Raw genomic sequence first — 24709 nt, 5'->3', positions numbered from 1 at the left:
ACCTCTCTCGATATTAAAAATAATATTTCCTTTCACATGTAACTGGGAAGCAATTTTATTAAATAAAGAAATAATTCATAATTTTGCCATCACTTTTTGAGTATTCCAAGTCTTTTCATTTGCAGACACATGTTACATATATGTGATCAGTGTATGCACAATTTTCATCTAATATTCTCTCCTATGCCTTTCATGTGTTTGATATATCTTCAAAATTATAATTTTTAGTGACTGGGTAGACAGACTCTCCATTATTTTTTTTGTTCCTAGATAATTTACTTGCCTCAGTTATTTACCACCCTAACTTCCTTTTTGTTAATATAGATGAATTATTTGAACTGTATGCCCTACTTCTAAAATATTTGAAGCATTTTAAACATACAAAAAATTACGGAGAATGGTCCAAGAAATACCCATGTACACACCTAGACTTAAGAGATGTTCTAATGTTTTTTCTAACCATGATCTCAGAGAATAGATTAGGTACCATCCGGATAAAAGTCTAGACTTCCAGGCGTGGCTGCAACTGCAGAAACTGTCATGTTAAGTGTAATCAGGTCTCTTTTCCCCACACAGGTTTTATGATGGGCGACAGCCTGTGTTGGCTATCATGGATCCGGACATGATCAAAACGGTACTCGTGAAAGAATGTTACTCTGTCTTCACAAACCGGCGGGTAGGCATGGATTTATTTTACGTTTACGTAGTTACTTATAAAACTTTTATTTGGAAATAAGAATAGATTCACAGGAAGTTGTCACAGAAGGTCCCATGTCATGTAACCTTCAAGCCGTTTCCTCTAAGGCTATATCTTGCTCAACTACAGTACAGTGTCCAAGCCGAGTTTGACATTGGTTCTAGTCACAGAACTTAAACAGATTTGAGCAGTTTTATATGCACTCGTGTGCGTGTGCCTGTGTGTGTGTGTGTGTGTTGTTCTCTGAACATTTATCTTACATGTAGATTTGTGTATCCGCCACCCCAATGACGTTACAAGGTTGTTCCATCACCAAAGTGTCTCCCTCTTACTACTCTTTTATAGGCACAGTGTGTAGCTTGTCTCTTCATTATCTCAGGGTTTTCAGCAGAGCACACAATTTTGGGTTTTTCTTTTTAATTTTGACAAGGCCAGTGTATCCTTTTATCCATTTATGGGTTGTGACTTCGGCATCAAGTTTGAAAAATCTTCACCTAGCCCTAAGACCCTAGGATTTTCTCCAAGTATTTACTTTTTTTGTTTTACCTTTAACTATATAGTTTTATGTTTTATATTTATAATGTAAATCCTATATGGTTTTATGTTTCGCATTTAAGTCTGTGATCCATTTTGTGTCAATTTTTAGTGTTAACTGTGAGGTGTGAAGTGTAGGTCAAAGATCCTTGTTTTTGGCCTATGGATGTCTAATTGCTCCAGCACCCTTTGTGAAAAGGCTATACTTCCTCCATTGAATTGCTTTTGTAGCAGTATCAAAATTGAGTTGGCTTATATGTGTGATGTCTATTTCTCATTCTCTGTTCCGTTCATTGATCTCTGTATCTCTCCCTCCACCAATGCCAGGCTCTCTTGATTACTGTGGCCATATAGTAAGTCTCAGCATCATGAGCAGTGATTCCTCCCATTTTTTGATGTTGTTGTTGTTGTTGAAATTGTTTTAGGTATTCTAGCTCCTTTGCCTTTCCATACAATTTAAGAATTAGCTTATCTATGTTTATGTAATATTTGCTGGGCTTTTGTAATACATGACTTAAACCTATCCATCAATATGTGGAAAATCTGTATCTTTCCTAAGTCAGGTCTTTCAATCTATGAATGCAATGTGTGTTTATTTAGGTTTTCTTTGATTCTTTTCACCAACATTTAGTTCTCAGCACAGGAAGGCCATATATGTTTTGTTAAATATACATTTAAAGTATTTCACTTTCTTTGTGTGATTATAATTGTTACTGTGTTTTTACTGTGCTTTGACATATTCTTGTTATTATATAGAAACAGGGTTGATTTTTCTGTTGATCTTGTTTCCTACAACCTAGCTTAGCTCGTTTATTAGAATCAGAGGTGTTCTTTTTTATATTCCTTAAGATTTTCTACATTAACAATTATGTCACCTGAACTAGAAATAGGGACACTCTTATTTTTATTTTTCCAATCTTATGTCTTTATTTCTTTGTTTTGTCTTATTCCATTAGCTATGATTTCTAGTAAGATGTTAAATAAGAGTGGTGAGGGTACACATTTAGTCTTGTTCCTGATGTTAAGGGCAAGCATTCAGTCTTTTACCATTTAAATATTTATATATATATATATATATATATATATATATTTATAGTGAACACTGTATATATTTAACTGTGATGTTTTGATTTGTGTATACATTGTGAAGTGATTATGACAAATGAATTAACATATCTGTCACCACCCAGAGTTTCTTTGTGTATGTGTGTATTTTTTTTTAGATATTTATTTATTTATTTGACAGAGAGAGCAAGAGAGGGAACACAAGCAGGGGGAGTGGGAGAGGGAGAAGCAGGCTCCCTGCTGAGCAGGGAGCCCGATGCAGGGCTTGATTCTAGGACCCTGGGATCATGACCTGAGCCAAACTCAGAGCTTAATGACTGAGCCACCCAGGCAGCCCGATGTGTGTGTGTATTAAAACATGTAAAATCTACTTTTAAATTTCAAATATATAGTACATTATTAATAATTATAATCACCAGATGCACCTGGGTGGCTCAGTCGTTAAGCGTCTGCCTTCAGCTCAGGTCATGATCCCAGCGTCCTGGGATCGAGCCCCGCATCGGGCTCCCTGCTCGGCGGGAAGCCTGCTTCTCCCTCTCCCACTCCCCCTGCTTGTGTTCCCTCTCTCGCTGTGTCTCTCTCTGTCAAATAAATAAATAAAATCTTTAAAAAAATAATTATACTCACCATGCAGTATATTCAGTCTCCAGAACTTTTTCATCTCATTCCCCAAATTTTGTACCATTTGATTTCTATCTGCCATTTGCCTCTAATAACTACCATTCTAGGATTTGTTACTGAGCTTGACTTTATTTTTCTAGATTCCACTTATAATTGAGATCGTGCAAATCCTGTCCTTCTGTGTCTGGTTTCGTCCCTTTAGAGTGTTGTCCATGTTGTCCAGGTTCATCCATGCTTAAAATGGCAAGATTTCCTTCCTTTTTAAGGCTTAGTAATATTCATTTTCTCTATCCTTTCATCTTTCCCTTTACATATGAAGTAATTATTGATAAGGATTTCCTTTTGTCATTTTGTTAGTCCAGGTGTTTCATAGGTCAACTTTTCCTCCTTCTCATCTTTCTTTGTGATTTCATGGGTTGGTTTTTTGTTTTTTGTTTTTTACAATGATATGCTTTGATTTTTTTTCTCTTTATCTTTTCTGTATCTACTCTATGTTTTTGCTTTGCAGTTACCAGGAGGCTTACATAACATATCTCCTAGATATAGCAGTCTGCTTTAAGCTGATAAGAACTTAACTTTGTTTACATCCAAACTCAATGCTTTTATTCCTTCTCCACCAATTTTATGTTTTTGATGTCACAATTTACATATTTCTATATTGTATATTTAACAAATTATTTTAGCTGTAGTTTTTAAAATTATTTGTGTTTTAAGCTTTCACTAGACTTATAAGTAATTTGTACATCAGCAGTTTGCAATATCACTGTGTCTGAATTTATACATTTATACTTACCAGTGAGATTTATACTTTCATGTGATTTCATGTTCCTAGTAAGTGCCCTTTTTGTTTTTCAGCTTGAAGGACCCCCTTTAGTATTTCTTGTAAGGCAGGCTTAGTGGTAATGAATTCTGTCTGCTTTTGTTTGTCTGGAAACGTCTTTATTTCCCTCTCATTTCTGAAAGCCTTGTTTTTCTCGGTAAGGTATTCTTAGTTGATATTTTTTTCAGCACTTCAAATAAATCACTGGGGCACCTGGGTGGCTCGGTGGTTGGGCATCTGCTTTCAGCTCGGGTCATGATCCCAGGGTCCTGGGATGAGCCCCACATCAGGCTCCCTGCTCGGCGGGAAACCTGCTTCTCCCTCTCCCACTCCCTGTGCTTGTGTTTCCTCTCTCACTGTGTCTCTCTCTGCCAAATAAATAAATAAATAAAATCTTTAAAAGAAATAAATCACCCACTGTCTTCTGCCTTTCACCATTTCTGCTGAGGAATCCACTGACAGCCCACGATGTTCCCTTGTATGTGATGAGCTCCTTTTCTCTTGTTGCTTTCAAGATGTTTTTCTTTGGGTTTAATTTTTGAGTTTTATTATAATGTCTCTTGGAGAAGTCTTTTCGGATTCAGTGTTATTGGGGACTTTTAAGCTTCATGTCCCAAGATTTCCATACATTTCCCTAGGTTTGAGAAGTTTTCAGCCATTGTTTCTTTCAGTAAACATTCTGTCCACTTCTCTCCTCACCTACTGGGACTCCCATAATATGAATATTGTTTCAGTTGTTGGTGTCCTATAAGTCCTGTAGGTTTTCTTCCCAATTCTTTTCATTTTTGTACCTCACTCTGACTGGATAAATTAAAATAATCAGGAGGGCATGATTGGTTCAGGCAGTTGGGGGCCACAACTTCAGCCACTGCATGATCCTTGGCAGCAAGAGCAGTGGAGGGTTCTTTGTGGCTGCAGTGGCTGTTGGGGTCTTCAGCAGCACCACCAGATCCAATGCCAGGAGGCTGGGGAAGGAGAATGGTGGCAAGAGCTGGTGCTACGCACACACTCATCAGTAGGGGCTGAAAGCAGGCTCATGCCCAAAACAGAGCTAGTGCCAGTGGTGGGGACTGTCCGACTGTGGGCACACAGGGAGCCTTGAGTGTCTGGGCTGTCTGTGTGCACTCACGTGGCTTCCGGGCTAGCCAGTAGTGCATGCACAGCAGTGGGGGTTCGTGAGTGGAGTTCAGGCCGGCCATGTGAAGGTGTACAGCTTCAGGGTTTAGCTGTGGTCTCATGTAGCACTGCAGTCCAGTGACAGGAGTCAGGCCTGGCCTCAGGCACCTGAAAGCTGCTGGAGCCTGGGCTGATGTTGTACGTATGCTGAGTTACAGAGGCCAAACTGGCTGGTGGTGTAGATTCTGGGGCTCACAGTGTTGGTGGTGGCACTGGCTGAGGCAACTCCAGTGAGTACAGATGGGACACAGCAGGACTGAGGCAGCTGGAGTCTGCAATTGTGAAAACCTGTGAGACTATCAGCAGCAAAATCTTAGAGGGTGCACAGTGCTGTACTGGCTGTTGGTTCCTCAGCAGCAAAGGCTGCTAGGGTCTTCTGCAGAGCAGGACACAGAGAAACATGGTCACTCCTGCCACTTGACTGATACTGCTAGTCCTGCCCTTCTTTGTTCCTAGCTGTGTCTAGATGTCAGCCATGCCAGTCTCTGGGAGGTTTGAAACCAGAACAGGTCATTTGTGCCATGTTCTGAAGGACTAGGGCTAATAGTTGCTCATCCTTCTGCTGTTCCCCAGGAAGGGGAACTGTCTCAGTCACGGAGTGTCCTCTTGGTGCTGAGCAGTGCTGGCCTGGGTCATGGGTAATGCGGGCAAAATGAAGTTATTTTCCTTACTTTTTTTTGTGCAGATATTCTCTGGAGTTTTCTCCACTGTGTTGCTGAAGCTTCTTCAATGGACTCCTAAGCTCTTGGGCCTGTTTTTCTTTGTGGATAGCTGTCTAATTGTTCTTTGTGGGGTGACAGAGGCTGGAGTGTCCTGTTCCATCATCTTAGTGACATAATATCAGTCTTTCCTCACTGAGGTGATGTTAACTGTAGGGTATTTAGATGCTCATTATTAGGTGGAGGAACTTTCCTTCTCTTCCTAGTTTGTGAGTTTTTATCATGAAATGGTGTTGGAAGTATCCATTTTATTTTTTATTTTGAGGAGGGCACGTGCTGTGGTGAGCACTGGGTGTTATAGTTAACTAATGAATCACTGAACACTGCATCAAGGACTAATTATGTACTCTACAGTGACTAACTGAACATAATAAAAAAAGTAAAAAGCTATATGGGAAAAAATAAAAATAAAACACACATATGACAAAAAATTTTTTTTAATTTAAATTAAACTTAATTAACATGTTCTGTATTATTAGTGTCACAGGTAGAATTCAGTGATTCATCAGTTACATACAACACCCAGTGCTCATTACTTCATTACTAAATGCCCATCATCCAGTTACCCCATTCCTTTAGCCACCTCCCTGGCAGCAACTTTCAGTTTGTTCCCTACAGTTAAGTGTGTCTTGTGGTTTGCCTCCCTCTCTGTTGTCATCTTATTTTATTTTTCCTTCCCTTCTCCTATGTTCATCTGTTTTGTTTCTTAAATTCCACATAGGAGTGAAATCATATGATAATTGGCTTTCTCTGGTTAACTTATTTCGCTTAGCATGATACCCTCTAGTTCCATCCATGTTGTTGCAAATGGCAAGATATCATTCTTTTTAATGGCTAAGTAATATTCCATTATATATATATATATATATATATATATATATATATATACCATGTCTTAGGTTATCTGTTCATCTGTCAATGGACATCTGGGCTCTTTCCATATTTTAGCAATTGTGGACATTGCTGCTATAATCACTGGGGTGTATGTGCCCCTTAAAATCACTATGTTTGTATCCTTCTGATAAAATACCTAGTAGTCCAATTGCTGGGTTGTAGGGTAGCTCTATTTTTAAGTTTTTGAGGAACCTCCATACTGTTTTCCAGAGTGGCTGCACCAGTTTGCATTTCCACCAAGAGTGTATGAGGGTTCCCTTTCTCTGCATCGTGGCCAACATCTGTTTTTCCCTGAGTTGTTAACTTTAGCCATGGAGATATCCATTTTAAAACAAAATATAGTTTTGGAAAATGGAAGAAATATTCAAACTGGTTGGCTTGCTAGGCCAGTCCCAAGATGATATATTGAAGAGAGAATTGTTTCTCTTTTTCCTTATGTCCCTTTGGGGAAAATACAGGGACAAGAGACTTCCATGTTACTGTATCATTTCTTCACAAGAGCAACTAGATTCCTCATCTTTTTAGTGTTAACTACAATTTTTAAAAAAAAATCTCCGTATCAAGACATCCATTTCTCATGCTGTGGATATATGTAAAGGCAGAACTGGTCTGAGGCAACATACAGTTTTCCAGGCTATCTGGCTGCCTTCTACCAATCCAATTCTACTCTGCACAGCTTAGGAGAATGCACTAGGTGTTAATCCTCTGTATTCCCCTGGAGGAGTAGTTTCCCTGCCAAATTTTCCCATACCACATTTATGTTGAAAAGAGATGGAATATAAAGGCTGGAAAACACATCAGGTGGCTGGATGTGTCCTCAGCCTTGCCAGAGGCTAGGCATTTGGGATAAGTATCTGTTAATCACCTACCGTAGGGCCTACTACTAAGTTGATAATCACTAAATATTTGTTGAATAATTTCTGCCTGTTTAACAAATTTTCCACAACCTTTGAGACCTCCAAAACTTATGTAAGGCAAATTGTGTTTTTCTTTGTTTCTAGCCTCTTGGTCCGGTGGGATTTATGAAAAGTGCAATCTCTATATCTGAGGATGAAGAATGGAAGAGAATGCGAACATTGCTGTCTCCAGCCTTCACTAGCGGAAAGCTCAAGGAGGTAAGAAAAGAGTGATCTTCAATGAGAAAGTTAAGGAATGCATCTGGGGGCAGGTAGGAAATAAAATCACAGTCCGTCTCTAAAGGGTAGGCTGCTGATTTTGGGCTTCGTAAAAATGGTCTTTTCATGTCCTACAAGAGACATGATAAGATTTGTTATTACAACTCACTGCTCCATGCTTGTGAAAGCCATGTCATCCTAGGACTTGATTCTCAGATTTAACTTCAGGTGGTGTTGTATTTTGTGTGTAGATGTTCTCCATCATTGGCCAGTACGGAGATGTGCTGGTGAGGAACCTGAGGAAGGAGGCAGAGAAAGGCAAGCCCATCAACTTGAAAGAGTAAGTAGGAGTGCAGCTGCTGGGTTTCTGACTCTGTCACAACACTTTCCAGCTGCTGCCACAGAGCCAAATTCCCACTCTTGAGTTACTCAGTGAACAAGCTGAGGTAGTTGTATGATGTTACAACCCCAATGGGCCAGCCAAGAAGAGGTAACTCACCTAAAAAGGCAGAGCAGCCAGGAGAGAAAGGGTCTTCTTTTGTGTACATGAGGGAGGATTAATTCATCTGCTTAGTTGTCACCTTGGATATTCTGGAAGACAGAAATACATTATTTGAAAAGAAGACACATAACTGTACTAAATCTTTGAATGTAGAGAGTATGGAATGATGGGAGGGGAAGGCACTTGGTACATACTGGTGGGGGGGGAGGAACATTAACATGTGGAACTTGGAACAACTTAACCACCTTCCTGATTTGTTGAGGATATTAGCAAAACACTAAATATTAATTCTTATGACCAGCTGTTCTTTCAATCTCAAAAGAGAGAAGGCCCTGCTCATGGGATGGGTAAGGTGACCATTTTTTTTTTTTTTTGCCCTCCCTGGAATATATTTTAATTATGTAGGATGAACAGATGTACATTGGGACTGTCCTAGGAAACTAGTGGCATATGATCACTTAGCTATGGCATCCCCTAAGTCAATTTTGGTGTAATTTAATATCTTTTTTTACACTAGGAACATTCTTGTTCTTATATTTTACGGAAATGAGTGAGTCCAAAGGATAATCTCAGATTGACGGAGATGAGACAGAGTGGGTCTTTCAGGAGCCTTAGCAGGGATGTAGAGAAGAAGGGATGGTGTTCTTGGCAGCACAGAACAGGGTGTTGGTGTTTTATCATGTGCTGAAGAGGAATCAGCTCTAAGCATAGATCCTGTGGTGAGAGGAGATCCCAATCAATTTCACCTACTTGGCCCTGAGGAAGGGTTAATTATTCCACCATTTGTCCTTCTCAGACACAGTGCTAATCCACCTTCTACTGCCCATACTCAAAACACGCTACTGTAATATGTCCAGCTCTTGGTCTCTAACCCTCCATGACTGAGCTCCTTGTGCTCAGAGGTGTGTCTAACATGTTGCAGTGTCCCCATGACCCCTAGCGCAAGGCCAGCTGCATCAGTGGCACCTCCTGAGCACCTCGTGAGTGAGTGTGATGGCATATAGACTCTTCACATGATGTAGCAGGTGGTTCTGAAAGTGTGGCTCTTGTCTTGCCTGGTCATTGGAATCTATATGTACTTCCTGTGTCATGTGTTTGATAAGAACAGTAAAAAGGTATCGCTTTTAATTATCTACATCTTTCTTTCTCTACTAAGCATCTTCGGGGCCTACAGCATGGATGTGATTACCAGCACATCGTTTGGAGTGAACATTGATTCCCTCAACAACCCACAGGATCCCTTTGTGGAAAATACTAAGAAGCTCTTAAAATTTGATTTCCTTAATCCATTTCTCTTCTCATTATGTACGTACAGTACTAGTTTTCTCTTTTTCCTTCCTTCCTTCTTCCCTCACTTCTTCCCTTCCTACCTTTCTACAACAATTTTACTGAGATATAACTTCATATAACATATATGTCCCCCTTTTTTAAATTTATTTTTTATTATGTTATGTTAGTCACCATACAGTACATCATTAGTTTTTGAGGTAGTGTTCCTTGATTCATTGTTTGTGTATAACACCAGTGCTCCATACAATACATGCCCTCCTTAATACTCATCATGTGAAATAAGTCAAGCAGAGAAAGTCAATTATCATATGGTTTCACTTATTTGTGGAACATAAAGAATAGCACGGAGGGCATTAGGAGAAGGAAGGGAAAAATGAAGAGGGGGAAATCAGAGGGGGAGACAAACCACGAGAGACTATGTCCTCCTTTTAAAATGTACAATTCAATTTTTACAGTCTGACTGTTCATTGTCCAAGGAATGGATAATGAAAATGTGGTATGTATATACCATGGAATCTTATTCGGCCATAAAAATGGAAGGAAATTCTATATTTGGACAACATGGATGGATCCTGAGGGCATTATTAAATGAAATGAGTGAGACAGGGAAAGACAAATATTGTTTGACTTCAATTACACGTGGAATAAAAAAACAATACAAGAAACAAAGTCATACAAAAAGGAGATCGGATGTGGTTATCAGAGGCAGGGATTGGGGGATGGGACTTGAATGAAGGTGACCAAAGGTACGTACTTTTAGTTATAAGATAGAGGAGTACTGGACTGGTAAATACAACATGATGACTATAGTTAACACCACTGTATGATGTACTTGTAAATTGTCATCATAGTGGCAGAAAATTTTGTTTTTATAACTGTACGAGATGATGCATGTTAACTAATCTTATTGTGGTAATCATTTTTATATATGTATGTCAAGTATATGCAGTACACCTTATCTTATATAATACTGTATGTCTCTTATAACTCAAGGAAACTGAAAACTCTGCTTGGTGCATTCAAAGATATGTGTAACTTTTACTGCACTCAATTTTTGGAATATTGTTGTCAACACAGAAATCCTGTACTTCTTTACTATCACTACCTACTTTCCTTAGACCTAAGCAACCACTAATCTGCTTTCTGTCTGATAGATTTGCCTCTTCTGGACTCTTCATACAGATAGAATCATATAACATGTGATCTTTGTGGCTGCCTTCCTTCCTTAGCATAACGTTTTCAAGGTTCATCCATGTTGCATCATGCATCAGAACTTTCTTTATATGGCAGAACAATATTCCACTGTATGGACATATTGCATTTTGTTTATCCTTCCATCTTTTGAGGGACATTTGGGTTGTTTCCAACTCTTGGCTATTGTGAATAGTACTGCTATCCACATTCATGCACAAGTTTTTGTTTGAATACCTGTTTTTAATTCTTCTGGGTGTGTATTCTGAGATGGAATTGTGAAGTAACTTTGCTGTTTGTACAATGCTTTGCATTGTAACTTGCTATGTTGCTAAGGTATAGCGTGTTTAATTTAATAAGGAACTGCCCAACTGTTTTCCACAATAATGACATCATTTTACATTCCCACCAGTTAAACATGAGGGTTCTGGTTTCTGCTTATCCTTGCCAACAGTTGGTCTACATTTGTCTATCTTTTTGATGATGGCCATCTTAATGAGTGTGAAGGGTATCCCATTGTGGTTTTGTTTTGCATTTGCAATGACTAGTGAGGTTGAGCAACTTTTTATATGCTTGTCGCCTATTTCATAACTTCTTTTTTAAATTTAATTTTTTATTTAAATTCAATTATCCAAGGTATAGTGCATCATTTGTTTTTGATATAATATTCAGTGATTCATTAGTTGAGTATATCACCCAATTCTAATCATATGAGGTGCCCTCTTTAATGCCCATCACCCAGTAACCCAATCCCCCACCCACATTCCTTTCCTCAACCCTCAGTTTGTTTCTTGAAGTGAAGAGTCTCATATGGTTTGTCTCCTTCTCTGAATTCTTTCCATTCAGTTCCCCCCCACCCCTGTTGTTCTCTGTACTATTTCTTACGTTCCACATTCGAGTGAAACCATATGATAATTGTGTTTCTCTGATTGACTTATTTCACTTAGCATAATACCCTCCAGTTCCATCCATGTCAATGTAAATGGTAGATATTCATCCTTTCTGATGGCTGAGTAATAGTCCATTGGATATATGAACCACATCTTCTTTATCCATTCATCTGTTGAAGGTCATCTTGGCTCCTTCCACAGTTTGGCTATTGTGGACATTGCTGCTTTGAACATTGGGGTGCATAACTTCTTTAGCTAAATATGTATTCAAATTCTTGCCCATTTCTGGTTCAGCTGTTTCTCTGTTTTTGAGTTCAAAGAGTTGTCTGCATCTTCTAGATAAAAGACCCTTAAGATATATGATTTGAAATTTTTTTCTCCCATTCTATAGGTATCTTTTCACTTTCTTCATAGTGGTCTTTGTAGCACAAACTTTTTAATTTTGACGATGTACGATTTATGTATTTTTCCATTTTTATCTGTGATTTTAGTGTCATATTTAAGAATGTATTCTAATTTCTGAGGTCATGTGACTTGTCCCAGTAACATTTATTGAAAAGACTATTTTTATTCCATTGAATGGTATTGGAAACCTTCTCAAAATTCAGTTGACCATAAACACATGGGTATAATTTTGAGCTCCAAATTCAATTCCATTGATCTATATGTCTCTCCTTATGCCTGGACCACACTGTCTTGATCATTATAGCTTTGTGGTAATTTTTGAAACTGGAAGTTAGAGTTCTACAATTGTATTCTTTTTTTTCCCCCCAAGATTGTTTTGGTCATTCTGGGTCCCTTCCATTCCATATGAATTTTATTTTATTTTATTTTATTTATTTTTTTAAAGATTTTATTGATTTATTTGACAGACAAGATCAGGCGCGTTCAGGGTGGTATGGCCGTAGACAGAGAGACACAGTGAGAGAGGGAACACAAGCAGGGGTCGTGGGAGAGGGGAAGAAGACTTCCCGCTGAGCAGGGAGCCCGATGCGGGGCTCCATCCCAGCACCCTGGGATCAGGACCTGAGCCGAAGGCAGATGCTTAACGACTGAGCCACCCAGGCGCCCCTCCATATGAATTTTAATTTCAGTGTGTCAATTTCTACACAGAAGGCAGCTAGGATTCCTATAGGGAGTACATTCATCTGTAGATCAGTTTGAGGAGTATTGCCATCTTGACAATATTAAGTTCTAATCCATGATCATTGGATGTTTTTCCATTTACATAAATCTTTAATTTATTTCAACAATATTTGTGGTTTTCAGAGTATAAGCACTTCCTTTGTTAAAGCTATTCCTAAGTATTCTGTTCTTCTTGATGTTACTGTAAAGGAGTTATATTCCTAATTTCACTTTTGGATTTTTTTATCACAGTGTATGAAATATAATTGATTTTATTGAGACTCTAGTCCAAAAATAAAAGGCTAAGAGATCCAGGAATGTAATCTTGTTCCTTTGGTCACTCTAAAGATGTGGCAGGAGACACTGATCTGGCTGTTCTAGGGGTGGCCCATATGTGTGACTTGCTCCGACTCAGCCACTTCAAGTAAAGGTCATAAAGGGAATAACTCCTGATACGAATGAATCCTGGTATCTTTTAATCCTCAGGTTGGTAGACCACATTAGAATTGCCCCAGGGAAATTTTTCATTTTCACTGATATTTCCATTGCTTTTTTTCCCTTATAGTACTGTTTCCATTCCTTGCCCCAGTTTTTGAAATGCTAAATATCTGGCTATTTCCAAAACGTGTTACTGATTTTTTCACAAAATCTGTACAAAGGATGAAGGAAAGTCGCCTCAAAGATAAACAAAAGGTAAATCTGGTGGTGGTTCCATGTGCATGTTCACTTTTGATCTGTTATAGAACTGTATACATCTGATGTACACAGTTCTAAGTAGGTTTTTATGGTAGGTAGAGAACTATAGGGTTTAGAGCAGGAGACTTCTAACATTTTAGAGAGAATGAAGAAGGTGGAGGTCAGGGAAGGAGATAAGAAGATGAGTCAGAGAGACAATGTTTAAAATTAAAGAATAAGCTTGCCAACGAGTATGTCACTGCATAATCTTCAATGAGAGAAAAACTACCACTTCCTTTCAATAAATTGTCAAAACTTAAAAATTACTGTGTAAAATATTTTTCCTGGTAGTATGATTTTGCCAGATCTTACAGTGACAAAGAATCCCTTCATTCTAAGCCTCTTTTCTTACATGTTCTCCAGTGGAAATTCCCCTCAGGTACCTGGTTATGTTAAACTTGAGGCTATCATAATGTGGAGTGGGCAGGTGTCTTCTTTGGACACTGAGGCTGCAAGCTGGCTGAGAAGGCTTTGCCTTCCTGAGACCTGGCGGCCAGCACTAGGATGTGTGTGGGACAAGGAGACAGGGCTGGTACCGCAGGATGTCTATGAAGATTGTGCAGAGTTCTGGGAGGATGGGGCACTGGAAGATGCTGACATGGAAGCTGCCCGTGGACTCTGCAGAGGCCAGGGAATTGGTCTATATGACCATTCATTAAGAATTAAGGCTGGAAAAACAAAAGGACTGAAGTCAGGGACTTTCTCCTGAGAGAGCAAGAACCAAAAAGCAAAGAGACATAATGGCTGGATTCCTGTCAGGGAAATATCATGCTCTCCAAGATCTGTAGCTGGACATTTTTGTTCGCTGATGACTCTGGAAACACTAAACTTCTGGATGTGAAGGGGCCATATTCTCAGGAAAGAAGTTAGGTACTGCATCCCTGTTTTATTTCTGACTTCACAAGTGACTTTTTGTCATTGAAATGTCTCTTTCTGTTCCCAGCACCGAGTGGATTTTCTTCAGCTGATGATTAACTCCCAGAATTCCAAAGAAGTAAACACCCATAAAAGTAAGCAAGGAGAGCTTCAGATGGCTCTTGATGGGGTGGCTCAGAGACAGGGGGTGGTTCTGAGATATGGAGGAAGATTTTTAGCAGATGGAATATCAGAAAATCAAAGAAAGACACATGTTCAGATACAAATGGTAGCCAGAGAATTTTCCAGAAGAACACAGCCACAGTTTTTTCATGGCTTGACGGGCAATGATAGACAAAGCTGTCAGTGGTCTGCCACATGGGAGCTTGTTTCCAATGTCAGTCCTCCAGCCTAATTCAGACCCATTTAATCAGACCCTCAGCCTAGAAATTCACATCAAGGCTCATCACATCAGGAGGCACCTGGCCCCAGTATTGGCAACCTTCTTTTGGAACACTTAGTTAAACTTGTGTTCACTGGCTTAATCTACTCCCAAGTTTTTTTTTCCTTTTGTAAATAAGAAGTAACTAGTGCAAGATGCCTTTGCGACTGTGTACATATGGTGTTTGTCTTTAAAGCATCACCTACTACTTTTACCATCCATGGATGGTATTTGATTAAAACTATTATTACTATGATGGTTGCAAAATGATGGCTTTCTACTTCTACCATTTCTTCTACATTTGGAGTGATAGTCCATTGTTGAGGTGGGCTTTCCATTCATCATCATTATTATATTTGTTTATTTATATATGTCAGTATGATCTTAATATAACTTAGTCTCTTACATCATTTTTTAAAATTTAGATTGTCAATTCTTTCAGATTTGTCCTTTAGAAGCCCTTTTAAGTGGGCTCCTGTGTCCTTTTTCTTTTCTTTCTTCTTCTTTATGGGTTCTATAGACTTTATTTCTTTAAAAATTTTTAAAAGATTTTATTTATTTATTTGACACAGAGAGACACGTGAGAGAGGGAACACAAGCAAGGGGAGTGCGAGAGGGAGAAGCAGGCTTCCCACTGAACAGGGAATCTGATGCGGGGCTCAATCCCAGGACCCTGGGATCATGACCTGAGCTGAAGGCAGACGCTTAACGACTGAGCCACCCAGGCACCCCTAGACTTTATTTTTTTATAGCAGTTTTATGTTAGCTGCAAAATTGAGTGAAAGACACAGAGACTTATCCCATATTCCTTCTGCCCCACCTACATACAGCATCTCCCACTATCAAAATCCCTCACGATGTGGTAATTTTTTTACATTCAATGCCCCTACAATGACAGATTATTACCACTCCAAATCAATAGTTTACATTACAGTTCACCCTTGGTGTTGTACATGCTATGGGTTTAGACATACGTAGAATTATGTGTATCCACCATTACAGCACATAGAGGATTCTGTATCCTTTGCCCATTCATTTTCTGAGCATTTCCTTGCATTCTGCTATGAGACATTCCAGGTTTCTCTTCTGTTTCCCCTGGTGAGCCCTGGAATCATCCACTTCTCCGAGAAACTCAGTTTCCTTTTAGTGAGAAATGGTGTTTAGAAAACAAAATCTGGGATGTAGGAGTGCTCGTTGCTACAAGGGTTTCTTTGTTTCTATTTCCTCTCAGTGGGCCAAACAAAGAACATCAAATATATTTACACAGGACTGATGAAGATACATATTTCTATATCCATAACCAGTGATGTAATTATGGTCTCTGCATCTGAAAGAAAAAGGGAGTCTTGATTTATAGTTGTTTCTATGACCAAAATATTCTCGTTGTGGTCAATTTCAAGCTCTCTATGGTTTGACAACCATCTCACAAAATTCTTGAATATATAACAGCTGATTCGAGAGAAAAACGATGGGCTTACACTATCACACCACTAGTATATAATATGTATATAATATATATATATATTGTATGCAACTGTGTCTACTTTTATTCTATGTAACCATCTCTCTATCGTTCTACTTCTACTACTTTCTGTGATGAAGGAAATATTCTATCTATGCTTGGTTCTGTACAGAACCACTATAAACATGTGGTTATTGGGCACTTGACATGTGGCTAGTGTCACTGAAGATCTGAATCTTATATTCTATTTAATATAACTAAGTAAAAGAAACATAAATAGCCACATCTGGCAAGTGGCTACCTTATTGGACAGCACAGCTCTAAAGTTTGATTATCATGGGGTTCATGGTAATCGAGAGCAAGAATTTGATAGTTGAATTGATCCACAGCAGCCTCACAGAAAGTATGACTGGGAAATCAGAACTCTATAGACCTTTCTTACACTTTTTAATTGTCTTTAGTTGTGAATTATGTGTTTGTGGCAGAGGCCATGTTCATTTCAGTGCTCTACGTATCCAAATGTCCTGATACAGTTCTGATCAAAGAGATTAGAGCATGACCATGCTGTGTTTCTGCCAGGAGAAAATCAGAGGTGCCAACTTATATTCAGAGTGGGGCCGTGCACTAAGGAAGGTGACCGATTCAGGCCATGATTGAATAGGCATTGCTAATTCCATTCACTGCATTCAGTTTGTCTGTATTTCTTGCCAGCCAGTACCCTGCTATTGACACATTCTTTCTTCTGCTCCTTTAATGGCATGGATTATCCTAGGTCTATCCCCACTCTTCTCACGTTGTCTGTGTCATAGTTTCTGTACATATTGGAGATCATCCACTTGAGAAGTTGTATGCCAGGTCTTCTATTAGCTGAGACCTCAGAAAGGTATAATCTGTGCTTCTCAAGGTAGGTTGTTCACACAAATCACCACATCTCATGAAAGGTCAGATTTTGATTCGATATTTTAGGGTGAAGTTTGAGATTCTGCATTTCTAATAAGCTCCCAGATGCTGCGGATCCCACACTTTGAGCAGCAAGAGTTCATCTGTAGCCCAATTGTGTTCTCTTAAGTTCCTGCAGATATTTTTAGATGAAAGAGCATTCATTCTTCCTGATAATTGAGCCTTAGCATTGCAAACTCTCTAAAGAGATTTAAGTTCTGTTTTAGCTGGGGAGGATTTAAATTTTCCTGAGGGAGAATGCTATCCCATGTGACTTAGGACTGAAGTCATTGTCAGATTCTCCAAAGGACACACAGAAAACTCTATGTGCATTAGACAGAAATGCTAGTTCCTGAAATTACCTCTCTGTGTTGGTGGGGAGGGTGGCATAAGCAGGAGCAGATGGCCAAGAATAGTATAGACCATGGCAATAACCAGAGCAAGACAACTTCTTGCTTTTCTGTCTCTGTAGGTAGACATCAGAGTGCAAACCACTGTGAGTTTGATTCTGAACTGCTTTTACATTTTCCCCCAAGGGAATTGGGAGTTTCCAATAAATTTCTCATCATCTAAACTGTGATGTTTTCTATTCACCTGCTCTAGCTAAAATGTCTTTGCTTCTTTTAGCTCTCTCTGATCTGGAGCTTGTGGCCCAATCTATTATCTTTATTTTTGCTGGCTACGAGACCACTAGCACTTCTCTTTCCTTCCTTGTGTATGAACTGGCCACTCACCCTGATGTCCAGCAGAAACTGCAGGAGGAGATTGATGCGACTTTCCCCAATAAGGTGAGCGGTACCTACCTGAAGAGGGAGCCAGGATAGGCTTGGTTATGTCTCAGTAACAGATTAGCCCTCAAACCAAGTGGGTTTTCGTTAAAAGGTTTACTTGTAACTCACATTAGCATGTCCAACATGGGGATGAGCCTCTGCTTCATATAGTTATTCGGTGATACTGGGGAAAGAGGCTCTACTTTCTTATACCTGCATTATCTGGAACTTGGGACTAATTGTTGGCTGGGGAACAAGGAACTAGAGTGTCGCTCACTTGCTTTTCAAATGTTTGGCCCCGAACTGACATACATCTCATCAGTTCACAGCCGATTTGCAAAATAGTTTCCCCTAAGTTCCCATGGGCTGGGAACTATGGGGGTCTTCATGGTTATTGGGTGGGCAGTGAGTGTCTCTGCCACATACCCTATGAAATGGCAACCCTATTATCTCCATGTAACAACTCAGGAAACTGAGCCACCGAGAGACATCATAACGTTTTAAATTATCATATAACTAGCGGTGAAGAAGCCAAGCTAGGAGCCAGGGTGCCTGGATCCTGATCGACCTCTAACCTCTACAATGTTGGCTCTTGAATATAACGCCAGGGCTCCTGGGTGGCTCTGTCAGTTAAGGGTCTTCCTTTGGATTGGATCATGATCCCAGGGTCCTGGGATCGAGTCCCACATAGGGCTCCCTGCTTAGGGGGGAGTCTGCACCCCCCGCACCCGACCCCTGCTTGTGATCTCTCTCTCTCTCTCTCTGTCTCTCTCTCTCTCCCTCTCTCAAATAAATAAAAAATATGTATATAACACGAAATGATAGGCACATATTGACCACACTGTTTACCGATCCCTGCCCAACCTGGAGTTCCCTACTTATGAAGAGACCTGGCCTCTGGGTCTAGAGTGGCTTATTTGGCAAACAGTGAAACCCTAAAGCAACAACAAGGAGACCCTTCCAGCAACAGAGGGTGGACTGAGAGTAGGGTTCTGATCCTGTATAGGACATTCCATAGAACCGAAATTGTGTGTCCACATTTGGTAGCATCCAATCCTACCCTTCTCTTGCCCTTTTTGGGTTGAAAGGAAGTAGGGTCTCCCCCAGTTATTTATACTTTTTATATAATAGAGTTTTTCTCTCTAAATACTGTAAATGTAATTGAAAGGTAGGGAGCAGGATATTTCCACTAGAAGAGTTTATGTGAAAGAGAGGATATTTTCTGTTGCACATTCTGCTTCCATGGTGCTGGTGTGTGACTCCTGTTTTGAAAGGGAAGAGTGACTTCACCATGTTTCACTTAAGACTAAGGGTCATAGGGAAGGAAAAATAAAATAAGATAAAAACAGAGAGGGAGGGAAACCATAAAAGACTCTTAAGTGTAGGAAACAAACTGAGGGTTGCTGGAGAGGAGGGGAGGGGAAGGGGGGGATGGGGTAACTGGGTGATGGGCATCAAGGAGGGCACCGGATGTAATGAGCACTGGGTGTTATATGCCACTAATGAATCACTAAATTCTACCCCTGAAATTCATAATACACTATATGTTAACTAAATTGAATTTTTAAAAAAATTTTAAAAAGATTACAGTTCACAATCTATTAGTCCCTTTAGTTCACATGAGGAAGAAAAACCATACCTGGTATTGGGAAGGATTTCAGGCCCTGTTTAGGGGATTGTCCCTGCGGTCTCCCCTGGTCATTACTATTGCACACATGTCAGTGGGCCATTGAGCAGGTCGAAAGACATGGTAGTCATTAAAATGTTCATAAACGCCCTTTACCAAAACAAATGATTCTTAGGTGTTCCTAACTCTTCGGTAGTAGTGTATAGAGTGAGTTAAATATTGATTCCAAATCTCAGTGTATCAAAATCTGTTTCTTTCCTTCCAGGCACTGCCCACTTATGATGCCCTTCTACAGATGGAGTATCTCGACATGGTGTTGAATGAGACTCTCAGATTATACACAATCGGTGGTAGACTTGAGAGGGTCTGTAAGAAAGATGTGGAAATCAGTGGTGTGTTCATTCCCAAAGGGACAGTGGTGATGGTGCCGGTCTTTACTCTTCACCGAGACCTGGATCTCTGGCCAGAACCCGAGGAGTTCCGTCCTGAAAGGTACAGGGAACCCTGGAAAGGGGAACCCACCCTCATATTGAAGGATATTCTGATATTTCCTTAGTATAGATGACAAACATGTGGTTGTACAATTATTTGTTTGTACATCTTTTTATTTTTAGATGTATTTTTCTTATTACAAAATGATCATTGTTGTCAAAATTTTGCAAACTGTAGTTGAGAAAAAAGAAAATTAATGTCATGACCAGTCACATACATCATTATTGATCGCGTGATATATGTCCTTGTGGATATTTTTCTATGCATACATGGATTACTAAAAGTTAGGATGGCATTGTATATTTTTTGAACTACTTACTTAATGTAACAGTAAGCTATAAAAACATACTGTATTTGTGTTTGTGATTATATGCGTATACCATAATATACTTAACCATTATCTCATTTAAGAAAATGGGGCTTTTTTTTCCTTGAAGTTTTTCTGCTCTCTCTAGCTCTCTGAATTTACTCCTCACATTCTCACATTGCATTTTTGTAACTCTGGACCGCAGATTCTGATAGCTGTAGTGTGAGAGCAGAGGCCGTTGAGCTGAGTTCACATTGCCGGCAGGAGGAACAGCCTCCTGAGGATAGAGGTGCGCAAAGGTCCTGTGCTGTCTGTGGCTGCAGTCCTGTGTCAGCTCCCACCTCTCTCAGTATCAGGGGTTCATCCAAAGCAAGCTCATCTGCTCTCTAGCCGTCTGAGACATCCTCCTTGGAGGGGTCTTGAGCTTTCCGTTCTGATCATTCAGAGCAGAGTGTGGCTTTGGGTGCAGCTTGAATTCTGCTAAAGTCCTCGCTTTCCTGTTTATTGTATTGATGAGCAAAATTTGGATGAACTTTTTAGGGATCTAGACGTTTAGCCCCTGCCCCTAACTCCCTGCTGGCCGAGCCCTTCTCCTGTTGCATGGTGTCCCTAGTGCTAGTAATGCATCTACACATAGTACTTGCTGAAAGAACTCAAGAATGACCAAGTCCTCTGTTTTCTAGACCAGGGGACCTGATGGTGCCCATAAGCTCAGGAGTGCCCTCTCCTATAGCCTCTCAAGTGGAAACCACAGAGCACCCCTTGTACCTGTCTGTGATTCATTCCGCCATGAGAGGAAGTGCTTACCTAAGTGTGTCAGGGACTGTGCCAGGCAGTATGAAATCCATGTATTAAAAATGCCTATTATGGATAATTTTATTGAAGATTTTATTTATTTGAGAGAGAGAAACAGAGAGAGAGAGAGACACGGGGGGAGGGGTAGAAAGAGCACAAGTGGGGGAGCGGCAGAGGACCAGAGAGAAGCAGACTCCCGGCTGAGCGGGGAGCTCAACGTGGGGCTTGATCCCAAGACCCTAAGATCATGACCTGAGCCAAAGGCAGACCCTTAACCAACTAAACCACCCAGGTGCCCCTACTGTGGAGAATTTTTGACATATGCACAAGCATATTCTATAGAGACAAGTCTATGAAATACTTTTAATGAATCTCTATGTGCCCATCACCTGCCCAACAACCACGAACCCATATCAGCTGCCCCAACCACACACCATCATAATTCCTTATCTGTTTTCCATATTACTTTAAGGCATATCATCTGTAAACGTTTCAGCATCTTCTCCATAATATAATGTTTTATTTTATTTTATTTTATTTTTTTGAAGATTTTATTTATTTGACAGAGAGAGACACAGTGAGAGAGGGAACACAAGCAGGGGGAGTAGCAGAGGGAGAGGGAGAAGCAGGCTTCCCGCTGAGCGGGGAGCCTGATGCCGGGCTCGATCCCAGGACCCTGGGATCATGACCTGAGCCGAAGGCAGACACTTAATGACTGAGCCACCCAGGCGCCCCCGTAATATAACGAGTTTTAAATAATACCTCACCACAATGCCGTTATCAATTTCCCCAAAAACACATGTTTCCTTGATATAAATATGGAGGAATGAATTTTGAATAAAGTGTAAGTCTAACCTTCAAGGACTTTATAGCTTTGTGGAACAGATAGACAAAAACTCAGTAAGTATAGTGATTATTCATATCCGTGAGTATGATTATAGTGGAAGAGCATCACGTGCCTATGTAAATCATCTGAAAATCTGATCTGTTTAATTTGTTGGGGGTGGTCCTAGCAGGGAGGGTAGGGAAGTATAGGGGGAAAATAACAATGTAAATCATGGGAGGCATTTCTCCTGCCTCCTTTTTCCATGGATAGATGACCAATGTCAATCAGTGTAGGCAGAATGCTACCTTTCCTTCAATCAGGCTCACTTCTTGCTTGCCTATCAGAGTGTGAACATCTCACCACCCTAAATATAATTCTAGTGTTTAAGATAAATCTTTTCAACAGCATTCATCTCTCATCTCTTCAGCAAGACTGAATGCTCCCATAGGGGAAGGGGTATCCAACGAAGTGTAGCTTATAAATGTCACAGCAGATAAGCATAGCAGGACTTCAGTAACCAGCCCATCAAAGTTTCCTATGTACCCCTGGTTGAGAACCCTGAATATGTAGCTCTTGTGGTTTTTATGTTTCACTAACTTGTTTCCAACTTGTAATGTGGAACCAGGTTCAGTAAGAAGAACAAGGACAACATAAATCCTTATACATACCTGCCTTTTGGAACTGGACCCCGAAACTGTCTTGGGATGAGGTTTGCGATCATGAACATGAAACTTGCCCTGGTCAGAGTCCTGCAGAACTTCTCCTTCAAACCTTGTGAAGAAACACAGGTCAGAGAGAGAACTTTCTGCAAAAAGAATGTTTTATTGTTTGTTTTTTTTTCTTTGAAACTAAGAGATATGGAATAGGTGTCGTGTGTGTGTGGTGTGTGGGGGGGGCTCATTTATCCTTAGTACTTTGTTCTATCAGCCAGAGAATCTATTTAGAGCCATCTGTGACCTTGAAGGGAAGTTCAGCTCTTGAGTGCCACATCTGTGGTTTATGACCCCCCAATCATAAGGGTCATATAGGCAGTGCAGTTCATGTGACATCATTATGCACAGACCTATGATCTTGAGCAGTATTTTAAATTTCTTTCAAGTCCACTGAAAGGAAGGGAACATGTTGTGCATAGTCATGACGTGCAGTGATAACCATGACGTGACTTTTGAAGGATCCTCTTCTCCACCATAACTTACAAACACTCTAGTGACCGAGGTTCTCAAACCCTCATTGTACATGGGAATCAGTGGGTTTGTAAAAATCCGATGCCCAGGTCATCTCAGAAACTCTAATGTAATTCTCCCAGAGTGTGGCTTTTAAAAGTGCCCCCATGATTCTCAAGGGCAAGCAAGGTTGAGAATCAGTGGTGTGAAGCATGTCTGCCTGATGGGAGGGACTCCCAGGGTCCAGGCCATCCTGGCTACTTGGCTCCACCTTCTGCAAGCCTGGCTCCAGTCAGGCTGTGCTCCCATCCCATCCCAATCTGTCATCATGAATGGGTGTTTCCATGGCAGAGGTGACAAGATGTTTAGCACTATGGATGTCCACACAATAAAATGTGTCATAAACACTCAAGTTTCCACATATGAAAATTAACTCTGGCACTTTTTGGAATTGTTTGCCACAATGGCTAAGAACCTGTTTTAAAATTTAAACACTCATCCTTTTTTCTTAAAATTAAAAAAAAAAAACAACAACAAACAAACACCAGCCAATATGAGTGTGTCTCCAGCCTGGTACAGAGTAAGTATTCAATAGATGTTCTGTTGAAAGAGTGATGGATGAATGCTTCCATGCTCCATTTTGACAGCTTACAGAGTAATTTTAAAGAATCAGAGATAGATGAATCTAAAAATAGTATTTATATGTTTGTAATGCATTATTGTCCTTCATGTATCTTGCCTGCTTTGCTTCTGTTGTTGGCAGGGTTCATTTGTTGGTTCTCGTATGCTTAACTGTTGCAGATCCCCCTGAAATTAAGTACTCAAGGGTTAATTAAACCAGAAAAACCCATTGTTCTCAAGATTGAGCCAAGAGATGGGAGTGTGAGTGGAGCCTGACTTTCTCTAAAGACTTCCCCCTTTGTTCTTCAAGAAGCTGTATCCCAGATTACCAGAGACTTCAATTTTCTTTGTGAGTAAAACCCAGAAATGAAGATGGCCTTCATGTACTGCCCATGACGGATGACTAGGGATTCTGTACATTCATTTAGCTTTTTTGCTGTCTGTGTGGAGCATTATATATTGTGGAGAGTAAAGGAGGTGATACTAATTGCCAGAGATGTAGACTCAGCCTGCCTTGTTCACATACACTACCCCCAGTTAGTACCAACTACTCCCCTGAGCACAGATCAAGAATAAAACTTTCTCAACAATTTTATCAACAAACTTTAATGAAAACAAGAATTCGTGTCATGACTGTGGTAGTGACATTTATATCACATGTCTTATTTTGAATATTTTACATTAAATAATACACTGAGCCAGTCAATCAACATCTCTTTACAAAAGTACTAACTGATGGTTTCGTGCACATTGACGGGGAATCCGTAGAACTGATGAGTGAGAGCCAATGACTGAGTATTTTGACCATATAGTTACTGAGTGGGTGGAGCTTGTTCAGAACTCCAATGTGATATGCAAAGATAGGTGGGAGTTGGGGCACCTGGGTGGCTCAGTCAGTTAAGCGTCTGCCTTCAGCTCAGGTCATGATCCCAAGGTCCTGGGATCGAGTCCCACATCAGACACTGTGCTCAGCAGGGAGTCTGCTTCTCCTTCTCCCTCTGTCACTCCTCCTTCTCATGCTCTCTCTCTCAAATAA

The 24709-nt window shown here is 40.1% G+C and overlaps 1 protein-coding gene across 7 annotated transcripts in view; it reads left to right on the top strand.

The window, feature by feature from the left end:
* The window catches only part of LOC148162881 (cytochrome P450 3A12), a 32583-nt gene extending 8320 nt beyond the window's left edge, over positions 1-24263 (top strand). For 6 of the 7 annotated variants that reach the window (XM_088016690.1, XM_088016686.1, XM_088016685.1 and 3 more), the window contains 10 exons: positions 577-676; positions 7528-7641; positions 7893-7981; positions 9300-9448; positions 13205-13332; positions 14318-14384; positions 17700-17860; positions 19735-19961; positions 22515-22677; positions 23854-24263. In XM_088016690.1, coding sequence (XP_087872816.1) covers positions 577-676; positions 7528-7641; positions 7893-7981; positions 9300-9448; positions 13205-13332; positions 14318-14384; positions 17700-17860; positions 19735-19961; positions 22515-22677; positions 23854-23949 — 1294 coding nt within the window. In that variant the 3' untranslated portion in view covers positions 23950-24263. Of the gene's footprint in view, positions 1-576; positions 677-7527; positions 7642-7892; positions 7982-9299; positions 9449-13204; positions 13333-14317; positions 14385-17699; positions 17861-19734; positions 19962-20473; positions 21190-22514; positions 22678-23853 lie in introns of those variants that run through there. The other variant, XM_088016689.1, reaches the window with a different exon arrangement.
* Positions 24264-24709: the final 446 nt, after the last annotated feature.

This window comes from Eumetopias jubatus, unplaced genomic scaffold (assembly GCF_037043125.1).
Source record: "Eumetopias jubatus isolate StellerSeaLion01/CBP00866 unplaced genomic scaffold, mEumJub1_p1.0 scaffold_12, whole genome shotgun sequence".
Lineage (NCBI taxonomy): Eukaryota > Metazoa > Chordata > Mammalia > Carnivora > Otariidae > Eumetopias > Eumetopias jubatus.
The sequence above is the reverse complement of the archived record's forward strand: the minus strand, read 5'-3'. Positions and strand labels throughout refer to the sequence as shown.